Below are 20,759 nucleotides of genomic sequence, written 5' to 3'. Positions count from 1 at the left end.
AGTGCATGGTTATCAAAAAAACTGCTTCATAAATAAGGCATGTGGTCTCCGGGAGCAGCGATTCCTGGACTCGCCTTTGTCTTCTTCTCTGGCCGTTCGTAGCGGTGAGGGGAGAAGAAACCGTGTGCGAGCTCCGGGAGTTCATGCTTGGCAGGGACGGAAGCTTCTGCTGCGACGGCGACAAGCTATACCACAGTGGTCCATAGCAGGCCACTGATCTTCGATGCCAAAGGAAGGCATCTACAGACTCCATGTGAGCGTCTTTTCAACCTCCAACAACGGTGGCCCCTACTCGATGGTGTGACGGCTTCGTCCTCTTCTTCCCAAGTGGTGTAGTCCCCGGTGAGGAGACGATTGTCGACGATGGCTGCCATCTCAGATCTTTGGTAGTGAGGCACAGGGACTTGATTGCTTTTTCAGGAATCTTTCTGAGGTCTCCTATGTGTGTTTTAAGGGCCTGTTTGTAATTTTTTACTTCTCTTGAGCCCCCTCTTGTAATTTGTACCACCTCCTGGAGTTAATGCAGCATCTCGGTCCTTCGGGACCTTTCCCGTTCAAAAAAAAGGCCAATGAAATCTACCATTTGTTTGCACAATCGGTAAATCTCTTGTAGCCTTTGACCTACTCCAGCACCAAGCGCACTAAATGGTTTGATCTACCACTGGACTAATGACTTCATGTCAGACTATCACCTAAGACTTCTTATAAGAGCAAGGCTTCCCCATACAAATGATGAATGGCTCGGTCCTCGTTTTACTTCCCTGTCTTCGAATTATGTACTCACATTTTGCACATTGTTTGCCATACACTAGTATTTGGATTTGATAGGTGTAGGCATAGAAGACACCAGGAATTACAAGAAAACCACTGAAATTACTACACGTGCTACGAAGATTGAACCAAGGCTATGCTCTCCCTCTAGCTCTGCTTTGATTAGACTGCTTCTGCGCCCTGCTTCTTGTCTTCCTTTGACCATCGTGCCCACAAGCCCAAGGAACAGCGGTGTTCTTTCCTTTCTTTTGGAGGGAATGGCCACTATTTTTCCTTTCTTGGCTAGGATGGAAAGGCAAGGACTGGAAGTTTGTGTGCATTAGCAATAACGTGGCAGCATAGTCGCTCTTTGACTCGGGAGAAACTGGTGTAGCAGCACAGGTGCCGCAGGTAGCCGTAGCCCGAGGTGAGCAAAGGTCTCTAAGGCTGACTTCTTTTTGGCTTAAGTTTATGGAGAAGCCGGCTTCTAGGAATCGGTGGGGAGAAGCTCCTAGAAGCCCCACTGGACACTTCTTTTGGGCTTCTACAATTTTGGAAGTAATATAGGATGTGCAACAGAGAACATCAGATCTTGGAAATAATATAGGATGTGCAACAGAGGACAAAATGGAAAGAAATCAGTTAGTACCTTCGGCTGGGACGTCGACATCAAGCGTCGGAGGCGAAGCTAGGCGCGGCGGAGGCGGAGGTACGAGCGGCGGAGGCGGACGGAACCGTCGTCTTCAGGCGGACAGGCAGGACCTCCAGGGGGGACTTCAGACGCCGAGCGGGATGGAGATGAGCCGCAGAAGCGGGGGGAGGCGCCGGCGGCGGGGGAGCAACGCCGGCGGCGGGGGTGGGAGGACAAGAAACCCTATCGCCCCTGTCGTCTGGGAATGATGCGGGGTGGTGCGGCCGGGCGTACCGATTCATTTTGCCTTTGTTTTTCATTTTCTTTTCTTTCCATCCCTGGTGGTACTCTGGGCGGTGGCACGAGCTGTAATTTGAAGAGAAAAAGATGGGCAATTTCATATACCACTTCAGGTTGTAAATGCAGAAGCTCGGGAAACTCTGGAGAAACACCTCCGCCCCAGATTCTCAAAATACACATGGAAGCTCGGGAAACTCTGGAGAAACACCTCCGCCCCAGATTCTCAAAATACACATGAAGGCAGCTTAACGGTGGAAATAAGCTCGGTTTAAGCCGGAGACTTCTTTCGGGCTTCGGCTGTCCCCGACCTCGAAGCCGAACTAGAAACCGAAAAGAAGTGTGCCTAATTCACTGAACGTTTTCCCCCTGGTTTGTGCAAGTGTAAGGAACCCTTCACAAAAACATGACCCTATGGAAAAAATCATATCATATGGCCACAACAATCAGTTAATCGGCAATCCACATGCGTGACTTTAAAAGGCTGGGGAAACAGGTATTCGTCCCTGAAACTGCCTTCGTAAACAAATTTAGTGAATGTCTTTAACCCCCGACAACGGTTTGCTCATATGATAATTCTATAATAATCCGAAGTAGCATCACCACAGATTGGTGATTGCCAGTTCCCACATAGCAACCTTACGACTCGTGCTGGCGTCTATTGCAAGCTCAAAACTGAAGTACACCACGCACTTAGGAGAGCTCAGCAATCACATCTGATGCTTTCAACACAATGTAGTTTGTCCCGTCTGCACCCTTGAACTCACCGCCTGCATACTTGGAGTACAGCACGGTGCTGCCCGCTGACACCAACAGTGGCTGCCTCGTGCCTTCATCGTCGAGACGACCCGGACCAACAGCTACGACCTGCAATTATAGGTGAAATTGCTTAAACACCTGCTAGTTCAGCCCACACTTTCTGCCTAATGACAATAAACTTACTGTTCCAATGGATGGCTTCTCCTTGGTTGTCTCGGTGAGGATAAGGCCACCATCAGTCTTATCTGAAGCCTCGGCAACCTAGCACAGACCGATAAGAATTGTTAACCAATGACCAAGGCTGACTTAAAATTCCTTAAATACACTATTGTTTGATGACAAATATAAATACCTTGATCAGAACCCGGTCGTTGAGAGGCTTCATGTCTTTGACGTCATCAGACTCAAGAATACCAATGATGTCATCCTCTTTCATAATGAGATGCTTGGAGTTATTATATTCAACCTCAGTCCCAGCATACTTGGAATATACAACTTGAGATCCAGTCTACATCAAAATATACAGATTAGTATACTTTCTCCCCAACCACAGGAAACAGCATGCTTGCATTGATAATGATCATTAACACCTTCATCATTCTGAATCCCAAAATCAAAAGCAGCAGAATTCATAAAAAAGTAATTGGTTCAACGAGCAAGGCTGTAGTTATTAATATTTCAGATGGTTCAACGAGCTGAAGCTGTATTCCTACATCAAGCTTGGGCTCTGCTACGACAATTTTAATTTATTACTTGATTAGAGCTAGGTTAAAATCGCTAGGTTGAAACCAAACTGGAACTCAAACACGAGCTACAACTTAGTAACCATATACAAGAATGAAAATACTGTCAAGAAATAACCAAATACTAATAGATCCTCATGCGGGAATTCAAATCGAGTCGAAACCAGTACTACGATTAACAGAAAAACATGGTTATGTATACATCACTATCAATATCACCAACCTGGCCGTCCATTACACACATTCCAAGCAGAGAAGCTGATGGGAGAGAACAGATACCACTACTCAGGATTGTACATTCTAAGACATTTATTACCCTTCAGTTAGAACAAATACTAGTGTTTTGTGCATCTCACCCAGTTCTACAAGATTACAGACTAAGGCAGACACGACGGAAGGTTCCATAATCCACGCATAATCATAGCATACAGCAATATTACTAACCAGCAACAGCATTACGATTGCAATAGTTAACTCACAGTGCAATATGAACTTGATTTTTTCCATAAACATTGTTCAAATTTTTATTAGCGAGTTATAGGATAAACTAGCTGGTGTCAACTGAACAGGCACTGTATGGTATCAAAGCAAAAGGTCCTGAACTCCTGATATAAAGACCTGGCTTTTAGACCAAAAAATTGCAGTCCAGCTATAGTCCATTTCATAGGCTTGATGCAATCTGGAAGTAAGGGATGCATAATGTGCACCTCTAAACTTCTTGCTTTTCCATCTGGTCTGTTATCGTTGGTTTCTTGAACCTTAAGAGCATCTCCAACAGAGGCTCTAAAATTTGTACAGCGCGACCTACTTTGCAGCGTCTGTTGGAGGACGCAAAAACGCGTCGGGCGCTGTATATTGACAGTTTTTTTAGCGCACGCCCAGTTTACAGCCTCTGTTGGAGATGCTCTAACTACACCTATAGAGTAAAGTAACACATTTCTTCACCTAGTCACCATGAAGTGGCAGCATCTTAATTTCTTCGATAAGTTAGATAAATGTCATTAGCCATCATAAACAAATAAATATGCTTTGAAATTGCAGAACAATAGAACCTGCCCTCTTGTTACCTTATAGGATTTTTTTTTTCGAGAATACACCCTGGAAGGTGTATCAATCACATAGAAGAAGAGGCCAAGACGTGCCGGTACAACGCCCAAAGGGTACCACGATACAACAGAACGCCACACAAGCACCACGATACAAACGCAACGCCACACGGTTAACAACACTATCCTTGTTACCTTATAGGATAGTGTGTGAATATAAATAGACTCATTGTGCAGACTCACATTTTCAATTCAACCAAATCAGCAAGCCACGTCCTAATGGGGCGGGCATGTTAGTGCAAGTGTCAACTACATAACAATTGATTATGGTCTTGTTGGCCACGCAATACACCTTGCTTTTAACTTAGTTGGCTACAAGCCCGTGGCACCTATGTCACCATATCCACTTGTACTAACAACACACACCAGAGTAAGAAATTTGTTATGAATTACAAATAATACCACCATCCAAAGCGACGAGAAGACTTACCGGTATGCTGACCTCCACCTTCTTGTCCCCAATGGTTCTGCCCCCTCCAACAGCAACAATCTCGCCTCCCTGAGGCTTAGACTGCGCAGACGATGGAAGCAAGATCCCACCCATGGTCTTCTCCTCAGCTACACCGAGCTTTACGAGCACTCTGTCTCCCAGAGGCTTGAGTGAGGTATACTGCAGTTGTGGCCACAAATCGTAACTAACTGTTGCAAACCGTAAATAAGCGCTCCGTGAGCGTACTACATTGCATTGCCACAGTTATTAACCTTCGGTGTGACGACGGTGGCAGCCTTGACGACAAGGCTACCAGACAAGCGCCTTGACGAGCCCACCCTGAGTGCCGATGTCTGAGACAGGCGCAGACTGTTGTTGTTGTTGAAGGCCACCGCGGCGACCCCGGCACCGGACAGCTGCACGGACGTCATTCTCGACTGTTTGCTGACCAACTACCTGTTGAATTGATAGAGATGACAAAATTTAGTGAACAGGCACATCCAACTGAATTAATCCATCCCATTTCATAGTCTGTTCAAATCTGAACACAAACACACATAAACAAAAAAGTATGGAGGGTGGAAACTGCAGAAAGATTCAGGGTGGTAAAAAAGGACAGGTCAACCACTCCACCAAGCATCGGTAGAACAAGGCTATAATACTTCACTGTGTTCCCGCACAGCCGCAATCCCTTAATTGAGCCCTGGAAGAGCACTAAATCCCACCCAAATCCAGAAACCTAGCACCTAAACAGCCTAGACATGGACCAAATCGGAGATACAGCTAACCAGATTAGCCCCAAAATTACTCCAAACTTCCCGGTCCACCAAATCCAACGCCTAGCGAGCGAGAATCGAATACTACGAAGCAGTGACTACCTTCTCTTCAAAGCTCGCCTCCGGTAGGGAATCCGGTTGCCGTGCGCGAGAGGGGAGGAGGAAGAGATAAACCCTATGAAAGCGGAGAGCAGCGGCGAAAGTGCTAGACCTACAGCCAAAGCCCACACCGCTTTATCCCCACCCTAATCCTTCTCCGATTTTACGAAAAGGACCCGCCGGTCCTGGGATATTGTGGGTAATGCTCCCCTGTTCGAGAATGTTGCAGGGGTCGGGCTGTCTAGAAATAGGTTGGAGACCACAAATAAATGCAATTTTTAGTCTTGGGAAAACGCAATTTTGAGAGCGTGTACGAGTGATAATCATTTTTGTTTGAGATATGGTATACAATATGAAGCACTGATATCTATGGCACGAGCCCCGTATAGTTAAGTGCATACGTGAGTATGAATGTATGATGAATGATCGTTTATGATCGACAGTCCATTAGATGATAAGTCCCCCGTATAGCTATCCGAATGATGAATGTGAGGGAGATTATCGAGTTTCATGTAACTAGTACTAATCAGTTCATCACTGTATACAAACATCTCTTTCAGTAGACATGTGCATCCTGTTCTAAGAAGGTGTTCATGTGAAACAAAGTAAGAATGCAGATACATACTTAGTCCAAATTATTAAAATGAGTAGCTGATCAACGTCGTTTCTTTATCGAAAAAAAAGCTGATCAACGTCCTATGCCATGAGACCGGAAGCATAACTAGCAAATGATAATCCTGCATTTGCGAGTTGCATAAAACATAGAAATAAAATATGAAACAGCATGAGAAGCAATTAAAACTAAGCAAATATTTATTGTAAGTTACTACAGGCTCATGTACACCATGGAGAGAACAAAAAAACATGCAGAATATCTTTGAGCACTGGAACAAGTTTCTGCTGCCAATACAACTTTTTACTTCAGTACTGGCACTATTACATTGGGATGTACAAAAAAAACACATATTTACGGTCAGATAGTTCAACAACTTGTAAGATCCACAATGACTGGAAATCCCAGGTAAACAAAGGTAGCTTGAGAAAATTTTGAAGCATTTCCGAATTAATCTGGTCATTGTTGATAAGTCAGCCAAATTTTAGTGGGAATAGGATGTCCAGACTCCAGAGCTCCCAAATAAGACGGTTCATCTTCCGCTAGAAGCATTCTGATCAATTTGTCAGTGAGTTGACTCTAGGTCTAACCTTAGAATAACACTAGTTGTATTAGATCCTTAAATCTCTATGTATCCTTTAAACAATCAATGGTAAGAAGCATATTCATTTGTATTCACATGATTAGCCTCTCCAAGCATTTGCATCATCAGATGCACTACAGGCTTGTGTCTGTGGAGGGATGCCACCAAGGTCACCATCCAAACTCATTTGTTGTACTTCAACAGATGATAGTATTTTGATGCTCTTCACACAGCTCACAAACTCCCTGCAGACAAAAGTTTTGGAATTATGAGGGTTGAGGGGGAAGGGGACAGGTTAGGAGAACAAGTTGCAGCTAACAGTGGATCGAGATAATGGAAAAGAAAAACTTACTCCCAGGGGTCATCACCAACAAGGAGGATGTCATTCTCATGATCAACATAGACTAGCTTCCAGTCCATTCTGTAGGGATCTTCAAGCTGCCCTTGAATACCAAACATGCATGCAAGATCATGCCGAAGTTCATCATAATTTGTATACCGTGTGATATCAATTGATCTCCCCACAGATCCACGCTTTTGAACCTTCAAAATAAGATAGTATGGCACATGACAAAATTAGTGCTGATTGGGGGTAAATAGTGATCACATGATACTTGGATTGTTAGGTTCAGAGTTTGGCGCATCCAAAAACTGGAACAAGACAATGATGCTCCAGGAATAAGGATTAAGCTCATGACCAAAATAGACATATATGTGAAGAAAATAAAACAAATCCTACTTGGATGGAACACTTAAAATTTCCATTATCAGTCTATAAACCATTGGCTAGTGAGTCTTTTTGCCCATATCCCTAAATGATACCTCCCTTGGTCCTATTTAAAGAACCTTTTATTAACCCAATGGGTTGACAAAACAGAATAGTATATCCAAATTAAATATTACTTAAAACAAAACTTCAGGTATTTCTACCATAAACCTCTATCTGGAATCAAGTAAACTTCTTCAAGTTAAAGAGGCATGTAAGATGAATTGTGGTGTGCCCAGGGTGCACAAAATATATATTTCTCAGAAGTGGTATCTTACATTTCGAGATTGTGCATGTGTAGATATTCGTAACAAAGAAATTATCAAAGTAAACAGTACCAACCTTAGTGAAAGTTCTCATCCTCTGTGTTTGATTATTCCACAATCCTTGGCTTGGTATTCCACCATCATTAACAGCAATATCACCTGAACATCCAGGCTTGAAGGACATGTCAGGAACACCAAATGACTGGGAACTGAATGCAGCAGAGGATAGCTCATTCTCAACCTCCCTGTGATCCCTTTGTTCAGAAGGCAAATTGCAAATACCTTTTCCTGAAGCCATCCCTCTTGATAATAGGGCATCTGGCATCAACGAGTCCTCGTTTTCCGCAATAAGGAAGTTATCTCTTGGATCAACTTGAGCATTGCTATCCAAACAAACTGGGGGAAAAGAAAAGCCTTCTCGTGGGCTCTCATCTAAACAAAAGGAGGTGGCAGACGATGCATCAAGTTGATCTGAAACTGGGTATCGATTGGGTACAGGGGTTGATTCTTTGCTACCCTGCATATCATTCTTGTTTCGATTGTCTGACTTGCTTTGGATTTCCTGAAGTAAGTTCTCAATATGTGGTGATGTTGTCATGTCAGTTAAATTTCTGCTCCCTTGGTGTGCTCTGCTCAACGAATTCATTGGAGAAATACGGCTGGCTGAAGGAGCAGTTGAGCTTGATGGATCCTCACTCTCGGCAAGCGCCGAGTGAGACCTTACAAGCTGCTGGGGCGTCAAAGATCCTGTGATATGGTTTGAAGGTGTTTGTTGTGATTGTTTGAACTGACCCATAGCATCAGAGCCACCTAACTGATGTTGCAATATTTGTTGTTGGAGAAATTCCTGATTTTTCTGAGACAACTGCTGAATCAACTGGGACTGTTGCTGCGGGTTCAGCTGAGATAACATATTTTGCTGTTGGATCTTTTGGAGCAGCTGGAGCTGCATTTCTGGTTGTGATAGTTGTTGTAATTGCTGTTGCTGACTCTGTAGGAGGGCTTGCTGATATTCTGCTGCTTGCTGGACCTGTGGAGTCTGGGTTAAAGCTTGCTGCTGCATAGAACCTGGAGTTGGTAAACCTGGAAATCCTGGGCGCTGGGTAGGTGACCGGGGTAACCCCAACTGCTGCAGCTGAGATGAAGATGGTTGGAAAATCTGGCTCAACAGTTGTGCTTGTGAAATAGCCTGTCCACCTTGGGGCTGTTGTTCTCTCAGCTTATGTTGCTCCATTGACTGCATACTTGCAGCAGTATTCAACTGCTGCTGTCGTTGGAGTTGTTCTTGCTGCTGCTGCTGCTGCTGCTGCTGTGGCTGTGAGTGTTGCCGTTGTAGATGTTCTTGCTGCTGCTGCTGCTGCGGCAGCGGCACAGACTGTTGTCGTTGGAGATGTTCTTGCTGCTGCTGGAGGTGAATAGCATTCTGCTGCAACAGCTGGGCTTGCTGTTGCTGAACCACAGAACTTTGCTGTGATTGCTGGACCTGCTGCTGTGATAGTTGGTGAGACTGCTGTTGATGTTGAGCCATTACAGAGTGATCCATTTTTGAACCAACCTGTAAGTTTGGCAAACCAATATTTTGGCCTTGTATATTAAATCTTCTTGTTGGGTCTTCATTGCCGGTGCCCATCCCATCCTGCATAGCCATCCCACTGGAGGTCAAGTACGGGGATTGCACAGCTGAAGCACCAGCTGGTAGCATCTGCGGATTCTGCTGCATAGCCATCCATTGGACTAGGTTCAAGCCAGGAAATAATTGACTTTGGACATCTTTTAGGGCGAAGTCATCAGCAAGCCAAGGCATGGCTCTTTTGAATGCACTCTCAACCTCGCTTTCATCATCTGCATGTTTTATTAAGTTTATAAGTTATACAATGACTAAAGAAACCTTCCTAAAAATGCTTGAAACAAGCAAGTGCTTCACAGTTTTTATATATCACTTTTTTTTTGCGGGTAATACTTATCACATGTTTATATGCAAGTAAAGGGCAACCATATATTAAAAATACTATTAATAATAGTTCTTAGGCTGACATTACAATCAAGTAAATAATCTACAGTTGTTGCTGTTAATTGATGAGCGAAATTATAGACATTTACATTTCTATGAAACTTGCGTTTGGAATGTCCTTAATACCAGTATAATGAATGCAACAAAAATCGACAACAGGATTAAAGTCCAACATGCCAAAATCATGAGACTACCCACTTATTGCACTATTTCAATAAGAAGAAGTATCTGCACCTGGCATTCCTGGCTGCTTAGGAAGTTTTGGCCTGTAAAAAGGTGGTGGACAGATATAAAAAGGCGTGGCAACTGGTTCAATCTCCCATATTGAAACACGGGTGCGCCTCTCTGATGCAGTTGATTCATCCCAGCCAACCTATCTTGGAAAAAGGAGATCAAGTCAGGTGGAAAAAAACCATCTGATATCTGGAACATAATCTTACAAATATCATTTACACTTGGTGTCAGGTTGATCTCATCTATAATATTTGTTCAGTGTCTGAATTGACTTGTGTAAATGCAAACTGACTAACAGATAGAGATATTTTCTTACTAAACACGGCTGAATGAAATGAATGTGACAACACTGTGGAATCAGAAAATGAAACCAATAGCACACCTGAAGGTTTCGCCAATGAGAATTCTTCCACCGAACTTGATCCAAGTCACCAATACCTGTGATTGTTCCCATATACCTTCGGACCCCTGAATCCTCAGTCTCAAACAGCATTCTGAACCGCATCCCAAGAGAAACTTGTGTATACAAAGCCTTGTTATATTTTGCTAAAGGAATGACAAATTCCGATGGGCTCGCCCTATTCAAAAGAGAATGTTATGAGTTTGCTGCGCTGAATGCCACAAAAAAGAGTGCATGCGGGATGTCAAGTAACAACAAAACTACCTTGGATTGTAGAAAATCGTAAAGGGACTGCTGTTTGCGGCGGCGTGGGCTGCTGCAGCTAGAATACCAATGTGCATACTGTCACTTGATAAAACTGATGATGATAGAGCTGGTTGGGGTCTGATAGAACGGCGTATGCCTAAGAGAAGCTGAGATTTTTCGTCCCTGTAGAAGAAGTTTAGGACCCATGTTTTGTGTAATTACTCACAGAAATCCTGGGAGTGTAATTTCTAAATTTGATGATACTACCTTATAAACAGAACTGAGTCACCAGCTGAAAGCCTTTTTGTACTGACAAAGACACTCCAACCAGTTGTCAAAAGGTGCCTCTTTGGTTGACCTGCATGTGCAGGAAAGTAGGAGGGATAAGTACTTCTTGATTGGTCAGACACCATGTCCCAGTACAAAGACTTCATTAAGAGTTCCAAGAAAGAAATAAAATGCTAATATAGCGTGTCTAGTGAAAATGTAAATAAATAAAAACAATACCGTGGAAATCAACTACTCCCTCCGTCTCATAAAACTTGTCTGAGATTTATCAAAATTTAGATGTATCTAGTTGCTATTTAGTGTCTAGATACATCCGAATTCAGATAAAACTCAGACAACTTTCATGAGATGGAGGGAGTACAAAGTTTGACAGATAAAACTTGAAAAAATATCAGGATAAGTAGTAGAGAGCATATTTTTCCTCTACAAAATAAAATAAAATTTGATCGCATTTCGTGATAAAAAAGGCAAATACTTGACACCATTTCAGCAAATATTTGTCTTTTTCGGATCCAGGAAGTGCAATTAAATTTAATCTGGAAATGTTTGGAGATATAGAAATATTCCCCTACATGTGGTAAAATTTGAGTATGTTTAGACTCTTATAAGTTGTGTGAAAACTTCACCAAATCAACCTTTCCACCGGATATTCTACCCACTAAAGAGTTAAGCACAAATAATGGGTCCACAGAAAAACTGTGGCAGTGAACCATCCTTGCATATCAATTTATATTGCTGTATCACGCTAAGTGTGTGTAAAGATATTCGCTGAGTAATTGGCATTACCTCGAAAAATGTGTCGAAATTTCCATGAGATGTCATGAAGATCCTTGGCCATGATCTCTTGGGCTGGTGGTTGCATCGAAAAGTCCTATCGAACATGTTACCCTGGTAAGGCAGGTATTTACTGAATCTGATAAATTCATAATTCCATGCAAATTATTTCAAGGTCATGAAGGAACTCTGCATACTAGTGGAGGAAATATCTTTTCCGCTGCACGACGTGGCACCGAGAACCCGCCATGAGTGCTTGTGTCGCTCGCCGTCAGCGTCTTGCAAAAGAATTCCACTGGCTGCTTGTTTTGCTTGAGACCCAGTTCTGATGCCAGCATTGCGTCTCGATCATACTGAAATTGAATGCAGAGACTTTTTAAAAAAAAAAAAAGGTGTATACAGGACGGAAACCACAAAGGCCTGTTACATACTTTGCTAACAGGTTGAAGTGTCATCTGAGCGTAAACTTCATCAGTTTCAGAATCTGCCTGCGCAAAAAGTAAATTTTCCAATCATCAGTAAATCAGGAAAAGAGAAAGAACACAAAAAGGGAAGGCTACAACTACAGTAAAGAAGGGGAAAAAAACAAAAATCCACATACAAGTAAGGTGAGGCTCAGAAGCTTGCAGATGAGCTTAGATGGAAGAGACGGGTAATTGGGGATGATGTCCACCTCCTTGTGCATCGAAGCGGCAACCTGCCCAAGAAGTAGCAGAAAAGAACAGGGAGATTTTCAGAAACTACTAGTCATGATTTGGCACAGTTCCTACGGTTATAGTAGTAACAGAGAAATGACGCACCTGTTCGCTGTGGCCCTGTGGAAAGTACACCACGAGGCTGCCCACCGGCGGCATGGCCGACAGCGGCCCAGCGCAAGCGTGCCATAGCTCCGAGTTGATTGCCTTCTTCTCCCCTGCATTGCAAACGCACGCCCGGTTATTGCAGCGCGTCCATCAGATGCTACAGAATATACTGTCATGGGAAGGTGATGTAGTACAACAGTAGAGGAATTCGCTGCAGTTAGTGGCAACCAACCGCCGCAACTAACTCGGAATGCACGCTACAGCAATGGCGATGGGCCACGGATGAACTTGGCAAACGCTTAAGCTGATTGGGCAAGAAAAGATCCTCACCCTCCGGCGGGCCGGGCGACGCGCCGGCCGATCCCTGGTCCTTCATCCCGGCGACGGCGAGATCCGGATCCGAATCTCAGCTCCGGATACGCGAATATCCACCTCCCGTTCCCCTTTTATCCACAAGGTAAGGAGCTGCTGCTGCTGCTAGCTCGGAAGAAGCCACGGCCTTTCCGGCTAAAGTGGGCAGCACGAGGCGGCGGCGGCGAGTATAAAATTCGCGATCAGTGGAGGAGCGAGGCGAGGCGAGGCGAGCGCCCCCCGCAAAGCGAGCGAGGCGGCGCGCGCGAATCCTCCTCGCTGCCCGCCACTCCGTGACCGTGCCGACGCGAGAACAGGTCGCCCGCGGCGCCTCCGGCTCGTCCAACACGCACGCCCCGGAGCTTAGCTTCCGACGAGCATCCGCGGCCGCGGGAGCAGTGGTTTGTCGCCTTTGGCGACCGGCGGCGCGGTCCGAGCGCCGGCAAAAGCGCGGTGGTGGGGGCGCGGGTGCTCGTTCTTGGCCGGGACCGTTGGGGAGGAGGCGGGTGAGAGACAAGCGGGGAGGGGTGAGATGCGGAGGAGGGAGACAAGGGGGTTTAAAAAATGGGAGGGGACGGCGCGCGGGGCGGGGCTGGCGCTGGCAGCTCGTGCCGCGCGCGGCAGCGGCCGCACCTCGCGGTGAAAAAAGAATGGCCTTGCCGGGCCGGGCGTCGCGGCAGGTTGCGGGAGGGAGCAGGCACGGGCGGGGCGCGTGGGCGCGACGGCGACGCGGTGCCGGCAAGGTAACGGCGGCGGACGGCGATTCGTTCTTTGTCGGCTTGCCCGGTTCGGCTAGTGTGCGGTGTCTCGGGGCTGCCGCGACGGCGACGCGGCCCGTGCGTTTTGGGGGATCGCCGCCGAGTTCCTGACGTGATGGTGGAAGGCGGTGACGGCGGGTGCGCGAGCGCGGCAAGCTATAGGGTGCGCACGACGGAGGCGTGAGCATGCGTGGCGGTGCACGGAACGGACGCCGGAGATGAGTGCTGCGGTTGGTGTCTCCGAGTCGGTTCCGTTGGTGACAGGGCCAGGAAACGGTATGACCCAACCAGGAAGTGGATGAAGACAAAGAAGAGCCAGCAGAACTAAAAATAGCTGCGCACCTACACTGCGTGAACAAAAAGATGTGGTACTCTTTCCGTCCATAAAAATATATCTTATGCTATGCGTGAAAAAATAATAATTTTAAATAGTGTCTAAACAATAGTGTCTACTTACATTTAAATTTAGATGAATATAAAACATCTTTTTATGACAGAGGTAGTACTAACAAATTTGTAAAGATGGAACAAAGAGCTAAAGTAAGACCTTTTGCTCTCTCCAATGCTTAGGCTAGCCATAGTGCTAGTATCATAGCAAGTATCATGCACATTGGTCCCACAAAAATGCTGATGTGGCAGCTAATTAAGGAAGAGAGAGGAGATTAGAGTAACATAGGTGGATACTGTATCATAGCGCATGTCACGAGAAAAAGTTAATGCAACAAATCTTGTGCACAAATTTGCATCGAGATTCTAAAAAGCAATAAATATAGCATGACTATGATACTACTTCATGATACTACCCACTATAGAGATAGTACCATACACAAGTATCATATGCATGATACTACTACATGATACTTACCACTATGGCCAGCCTTACAAATGTCAATGATTAGTATAATCCGTTGGAGGAAGTACTTTTTAATAAATACATGTATCCATCTTAGCGCGTTTAAGTCTTTAGGTTCACTTATTCTTGTCTTTTGGTATGTATCTCTAATTTATTTTAAAATATCTTAGAGGGAGTAGAATGCATATGATCTAGATGCATTTTAGTTTATAGATTCACTTCATTTGGCCCCAACTTCACATCTTGCTTGTCCAACATACATAGCCTCCAAATGGCGCTGCCCCTTTCATCCCTCTATTTGTTGTTGGAGGAAAAGGATGAAACCATCTTCTCAGTGGTGACATCAGAGCCAGCCAATGAGGACACTCCATTCTTATTGGTCTTGGTCTTCTTGTTGCTAGGGAAACCGGCCGATGCCGCCGAGGAGGGGAGTGGTCAACCCTCCGAATTGTTGGCTTCTTTGAGCGTGAGACGAACCTTGTCCCATTTCTTTACACCTTGAAGGTTTTGGAAGCAATGCATGGACGTGAAGTCTGTGTGCTCGTTGTCCTTCTTGTACGCCTTGAGCGCGTCGAACATCTAGCAAAGAAGATGACAATGCATTGACATGTGTGCAATACGAGAGAGGCACTTAAATAGTCCACCATGGTCTTGCCACTCTCCTTCATCGACGTGACCTTCTAATAGTAGTTATGAAATTAGTTGCATGCCACCTTGATGCATGATCCCACACCGATGCGACATGGCCGACTACTTGCGGATCACATGGATCGAAGAAAAATCTCCAAGTTTCCTCCTCTCATTGAATTGGTCAAAGATGTGCTCGTAGTACTTGCTAGAGGTTAGGTCGGCGCCGGTGATGGGGTCTAGGATGGCCACCTTCCACGCCTCGATGAGGCACTCGTCAGTGGCGGAGCTAGCTCGAACTTAGAGCCTGGGCAAAGTCTACATGCATTTTCTTTAGTAGCGTTTGCCCACAAGGATATCTACTTGAATCATCAATACATGCTAATATTACAAGGGAGTGCACCAGCTTAGCCCGGGCAGCTGCCCGGGCATGCCGGGCCGTGGCTCCGCCACTGGCACTCGTCCTCCAATGACCTCCACCGCGGACCGCGTGTGCCACCTTTCTTCTTGTTGGCAGTGGTGTCAGTCTCCATGCCAACCACGTCGGTCTCTTCTTCCTCCTCGATGTCGTCGTCCTCTTCTTCCTCCTTGTCGTCGTCGATGATGGGCTCGGCACGGGTGACATAGGCATCCCCAATGGGCCTGCCGAAGAAGGTACCCGGGGTTTACTGAAGGCCCATGACTCGAAGAATATGAAGCCCGGAAGCCCAATTAACTATCGATAGGGAAAAATAGAATTGTATTAGGAATAAAGACTTGTAACCAATACGGGACGGACTCAATACAGGACGGACTCAATACGGGACGGACTCGAAGAGTCTCCTGGAGTTTGTAACTTGTGTAATACGAAACCCTTGGCTCCACCTCCTATATAAGGGGGAGTCGAGGGACGAAGAAAAGATCGATTCATTGTCAACATAACCCTAGCTTTTTAGTAGTCGAGTACTTTTCCGGCTAAAACCCTCGAGATCTACTTGCCCTCTACTTCCACGAAAACCCTAGTCTACAACTTGTAGGCATTGACAAGTTAATACCTTGTCAATTGGCGCCGTCTGTGGGAATTGAAGAGTAAGGGGAGGAGAAAGGGAAAAGGAGGTGGAGTAGGGAAGGAGGGGGAAGGGGGTGGGAGAGGTTCCCCTTCTGGGAGATAGGGAAGGAAAAAATGGTCTATGTGGATTACAAACTTGCCGTGGCCTTTCGCACAATGGGGTGAGAGGGAGATCTTTTCTGCCATAAAAATTTGCCACGAAATCACTTTTTGAGTTCTATTGGAGGACCTGCCCTTATGAATCATCGAGACTGCCCCATTGGTGTCGATATAAGGACCATTGGTTGGAGCAGCCGCCAATTGTAGCTGGTGTCGATTTTCGTCCGTGATTGCGGGTGGAGGTGGAAGGTGAATCTCACTCCTTGGCCCCTGGGGGTTCCTGTTTACTGCCTGTGCATTGGTATGCCCTGCATATCTATGCAGTGCTACGAAAGTTCGGCAGTCCTTCTGCAGGTGCCCTGACTGCCTCTTCCCATTATTATCGAGGAAGAAGTGCATTTGGCATGGTCCGTTCAAGAGATCCTCGGGTGACACATATGGCCTCTGGAAGCTTGGCCCGTTATTTTGTCTGCTAGGACGGGGAACGTCCCTTTGATCGCTGCGCTGCTCGTTACTTCTCTGATAATCGTCTCGAATATTACCTCCACCAGTTACTCGGAAGTCAGCCGATATTTGGCCAGGACCATCGTAATCTGAAAACTATCGAGAAAAGCGTCGCCTATTTTGATTATTTCGGCTGCGGTCGCCACACATCCAATTATAATTGCCCAGAACCTACTGTAAGACAATTCTCCTGGGACTTAGCCGTTTTGGCAAGCCTGTTTATGTGGCGCCGATGCCAGCTGGCGAGCCTGTTTGTGTGGCACCGCGTCAAAGACACATCCTGCCACGTACACATCCTGCCACGTCGGATCGGCGCACAGTTCAGCGTCGAGGACTATTTCTGCGTAAATCGCCTGCTGGCGCGCGCGCGGGGGGGCTGTGAAAAAAGAAAGCAGGACCTTGGGGCGAAAGAAATCTGTGGCGCCCGCGAGATCCGGCCCGGGAAATGGACGCCATGGCAGGCGTCTCGGAGCACGCGCCCGGCCCCGTGCCAGTGCCGCCGCTCGCTACTCGCGCTCAGGTCAACGACGCCCGGCCTGCGCACCCCATGCGCGCCGGAGCTAGCAGCCCCGGTCGCGGGCACGCAACCGGGTGGCGGGGCTCCCCGGCCGTCCGCCGGCCCGGGCGGGTGGGCGCGCGAGGCGTGGCGTGGCGTGGCACGGAAGCGACGCGACGGCCGAGTGGAAGTCGGAGTGCGAGCGCGCACCGGCTACCGTGCTTGGAAGGCGGTAGCCCCTCGTGCACCCTTGGGGACGCCCCGCCCAGGTACAGATGCTTCTCGTTAACCGTAGCAGAGTGGATGGAGTATACCGCGGTCACCGTGTAAATCACACCTTCCTAGTATTACTGGATCAACTCAGTCGTCTGGATCAATCAACAAAACTCACCGGCCTCCCCGCGCAGAATTTTCTTTTACCTGCACAACCGACTAAACATACTTCCTCCTACCGTAAATGATTATACTTCTAGCAGACCTCAAACAAAAATATTATACTTCTACTAGGTGTGTTCTAAGTTGATTTTATTTAAATTTGACTACATTTATAGGCCAACATATAATGTGATGTCAAATTGGCATACTGTATATGAAACTGCCCCATCCGTCCGCAAGTAGGTATACCGTTTTTTTCTGTTTTGGAAGTCAGACGTTTTACCAAAATAGTGAGAAAACCAGGGTTGAACCCAAGACGTGCTTTTGCATGCTACCTTCCTCCAGCCAACAAAACAACCACATGATTGTGTCAATACTCGATTGCATTTCATACAATGTAGACAAAATTTGATGGGTGTATTATATAGTTTTAAAATTTTGACATTTTTTTTGGATATTCGCCTGAATACCCATGAATACACATAGGCCTACACATGGCTTTCCCTATGGTCAAAGTGGTCTATGCCCCACTTGCCACTCCAGGTAAATCTTATATATATGATGCCCTTGATATTTATCCTTCAACTTCAAGGATTACTCAAAGTTTGTTTACTAGTATCATTTTTGCTTTTGCACCCTCAACAATCTTATGCAAGATGATGTGACCATGATAGGTCATGGCTTACATTTATTATTCCAATGTCCCGAAAGGAAGAAAAGGAAAAAATAGAAATATTATAGTTCTCTCTCTTCCGAGTGTACAAGCTAGTTATTGTCTTCTATGCATGAAATGTTTGAGTTGTTTGAACCATTGGGTCAATACAATATTTATCTCTATGAAAAATAAATAAATATATATATATATATATATATATATATTAATCTGAACAACTTATCAAAAGTCAATGCTTCTTATGTCTAATACCCCGTCCATTCCAATTTATCAAGAGTAGGGTTGGAAACGGATCGGATAGTGCCATTTCCATATCCGTTATAGTATTTTCAAAACGAATACAGATGTCATCGAGTACGGATGCGGATTGGATGTTTTCTCAACTCGAAACCTGATACGAATAACGAAATAAATGTATTGTATCTTATAGTGAGCCAATTGTATAATGATATAATACACAATAGTTTCAATTTTGAACATATTTTTAAAATGCATTTGACAACTTTGTTAGTATTATTGGTTGAATAATTCACATATCAGGCTAGAATTACAATATACGCTAACATAATTTTATTGGGACACAGATACATCCATTTCCATAGCCACATTTCATTCAAAATCCAATACCACATTTAATTTGTGTATTTGTAAGACTGGTCCGGATGTTTGCCACATCCATTTTCATATGTTCGTTCAGATTTAGTAACATGACTATTTTCAATTTTTCGAAATGTATATCGGATAGCCCAGAATTATTCACTACCATTTTTCACCCTTAACTGGGACAAAGGATGAACGGGACGACAGCACTCACATCTTTGTTGGACTACTAACTAAGAAACATGATGTGACAGTATTGGGGTTTTGTTGGTCGTTGGATTTTCGATCTCCCTGGTAGACGAAAGAGTATCTTTGTTGTACACAAGCAGTTGAGCGCCATATACTATAGGTCTTCCTCCTTAACCGTGTCAGCTGCCGAAAACATGTGGAGGAACTCAATCATTAATTTGCCACATAACTAATGAACCTCTGCTTCCTCCAAGCTCCTCTCCCCACATGACAAACTGAAGCTCTTAGCTGGAAAACAGGTAGACCATGAGAGGTAAGCAGTTCTACTAGTACTCATGATCTAATTGTAATGGAAGACCAATTCCGGGGCCTTTGGTGGCTCGTGGGGACGGTACCGTACGTATGTATAGGAGTAGTAGCATGCTAGTTAATCCATGTGATGTTCAATTAAGGAACTGATGGTCCGACAGGCCATAACATCTTTGGGTACTTAATTGCACCCTAACTCGCCTGTAGTGGAATCCACGTACAGCTAAAAGCCCTTGTCGATCGAGGATGCTAGCATGCTCGTACGTACACATGTGCTAGCATGCTGACTGAACTTTACGGAGCTCATAGGCATGCACATGCAAGGATTCCCCGAAAATGATAGACTTACGGGCAAAATCAGCTACGGACGGACTTATGGGCTGATGTGGCAATTGGCCATGAATCTAGAAGCGGGAAATTTGGACTTGCTGTTGTGAACTCTCCAATCGCGATGAATCAGGTCACCTCCGTAAGACTGATCCGTAAACAAATTTTGTAGGTGTAGCATTACTGAGGATTCCCACGCTTGATCGCTGCTCACGTCCGAGGATTTCGTACGCGTCACAATGATGCTAGGACTCCCTTGAATTTGGATTGGCATGATGGTAATCCTGTGACTGAATCTTTCACTATAGTCCAATCTAGAAAAAGTAAAAGACACTACCACTTTTGGAAGTCAACGTGTAACTACCACTTCTGCCCTGTCTCCTGGTAGGACAGGTAGGAAAAAAATCCTCCCAAAAAGTTAAATGATAGCAGGCATCTGAAATTGTAGGAGTGTGGGTAAAAAGACATGTCGACTTGTTTCTGTGTGATGCTATGAAAGAGTATGATATGGACATATTTTGCTTTGCAAGAAAATATCAAGGAAAATTATGATGATAATTTTCTTGTGAAGATATTGATCCCAAAAATATATACTTCTTGAAGTGGATCCCTTCTATGGGTAAATCTAGTGATATCCTCTCTGAAATCAGATATGAATCCTTGGAAGTTCAAACTATTAAGGGGTGTGTGTGGGGGTGGGTGGGGCAGTGGGAGGGAGGAGGAGGAGGGGGCATATGATCTTGTTAAATTTGTGGGACAAAAAGAAATAATGCTGGTAGGATTTTATTTGTATGTACGACCCTGCTCATGAGGAGTTGGAAGAAGGTTTTCTCTCCAAACTAGCTTCCTTTTTTATGTGTGGATGTACCCTACATTGTCGGAGGTGATTTTAACATCATATGGCATGTTCTTAAAAAATTAACCCAATGTCTTTCTTTTGAGGTGTTTAGTACTATAGTTCGCCCTTTGCTTTGA

General features: G+C 45.2%; 2 protein-coding genes across 3 annotated transcripts; both read right to left on the bottom strand.

The window, feature by feature from the left end:
• Nucleotides 1-2,128: 2,128 nt before the first annotated feature.
• Nucleotides 2,129-5,722, bottom strand: LOC124685197 (20 kDa chaperonin, chloroplastic-like). Its single transcript, XM_047219529.1, has 6 exons — nt 5,595-5,722; nt 4,989-5,172; nt 4,717-4,896; nt 2,790-2,945; nt 2,621-2,698; nt 2,129-2,545 (listed from the first exon to the last, which is right to left on the bottom strand). The coding sequence occupies exons 2-6, from the start codon at nt 5,145-5,147 to the stop codon at nt 2,372-2,374; spliced, it is 747 nt and encodes a 248-aa protein (XP_047075485.1). The 5' UTR covers nt 5,148-5,172; nt 5,595-5,722; the 3' UTR covers nt 2,129-2,371.
• A 721-nt stretch (nt 5,723-6,443) lies between these two features.
• Nucleotides 6,444-13,150, bottom strand: LOC124685195 (auxin response factor 16). 2 transcript variants are annotated; one of them, XM_047219527.1, is made up of 13 exons: nt 12,906-13,150; nt 12,573-12,685; nt 12,374-12,469; nt 12,204-12,260; nt 11,970-12,125; nt 11,785-11,869; nt 10,978-11,068; nt 10,729-10,893; nt 10,447-10,642; nt 10,065-10,203; nt 7,896-9,661; nt 7,140-7,330; nt 6,444-7,032 (listed from the first exon to the last, which is right to left on the bottom strand). In XM_047219527.1, the coding sequence occupies exons 1-13, from the start codon at nt 12,949-12,951 to the stop codon at nt 6,888-6,890; spliced, it is 3,246 nt and encodes a 1,081-aa protein (XP_047075483.1). In that variant the 5' UTR covers nt 12,952-13,150; the 3' UTR covers nt 6,444-6,887. The 2 variants fall into 2 exon arrangements, with proteins under 2 accessions (XP_047075483.1, XP_047075481.1); XM_047219525.1 differs by having other exon boundaries at nt 11,970-12,260.
• Between the last annotated feature and the right edge of the window lie 7,609 nt (nt 13,151-20,759).

This window comes from Lolium rigidum, chromosome 1, assembly GCF_022539505.1.
Source record: "Lolium rigidum isolate FL_2022 chromosome 1, APGP_CSIRO_Lrig_0.1, whole genome shotgun sequence".
NCBI lineage: Eukaryota > Viridiplantae > Streptophyta > Magnoliopsida > Poales > Poaceae > Lolium > Lolium rigidum.
Note: the sequence above shows the minus strand (reverse complement) of the source record. Positions and strands in the feature narration are given on the sequence as shown.

What these genes read in the sequence shown, in the direction of transcription:
- LOC124685197 (XM_047219529.1), bottom strand. Translation starts at nt 5,147, where the DNA reads ATGACGTCCGTGCAGCTGTCCGGTGCCGGGGTCGCCGCGGTGGCCTTC. An exon ending in ACGACCGGGTTCTGATCAAG is followed by an intron (nt 2,699 to 2,789) that starts GTATTTATATTT and finishes GGTCTGTGCTAG; the next exon opens with GTTGCCGAGGCTTCAGATAA. An exon ending in AGAAGCCATCCATTGGAACA is followed by an intron (nt 2,546 to 2,620) that starts GTAAGTTTATTG and finishes CTATAATTGCAG; the next exon opens with GTCGTAGCTGTTGGTCCGGG.
- LOC124685195 (XM_047219525.1), bottom strand. Translation starts at nt 12,951, where the DNA reads ATGAAGGACCAGGGATCGGCCGGCGCGTCGCCCGGCCCGCCGGAGG. An exon ending in ATTTCGACACATTTTTCGAG is followed by an intron (nt 11,069 to 11,784) that starts GTAATGCCAATT and finishes CTGCACATGCAG; the next exon opens with GTCAACCAAAGAGGCACCTT. An exon ending in CTCATTGGCGAAACCTTCAG is followed by an intron (nt 10,204 to 10,446) that starts GTGTGCTATTGG and finishes TTTCCAAGATAG; the next exon opens with GTTGGCTGGGATGAATCAAC.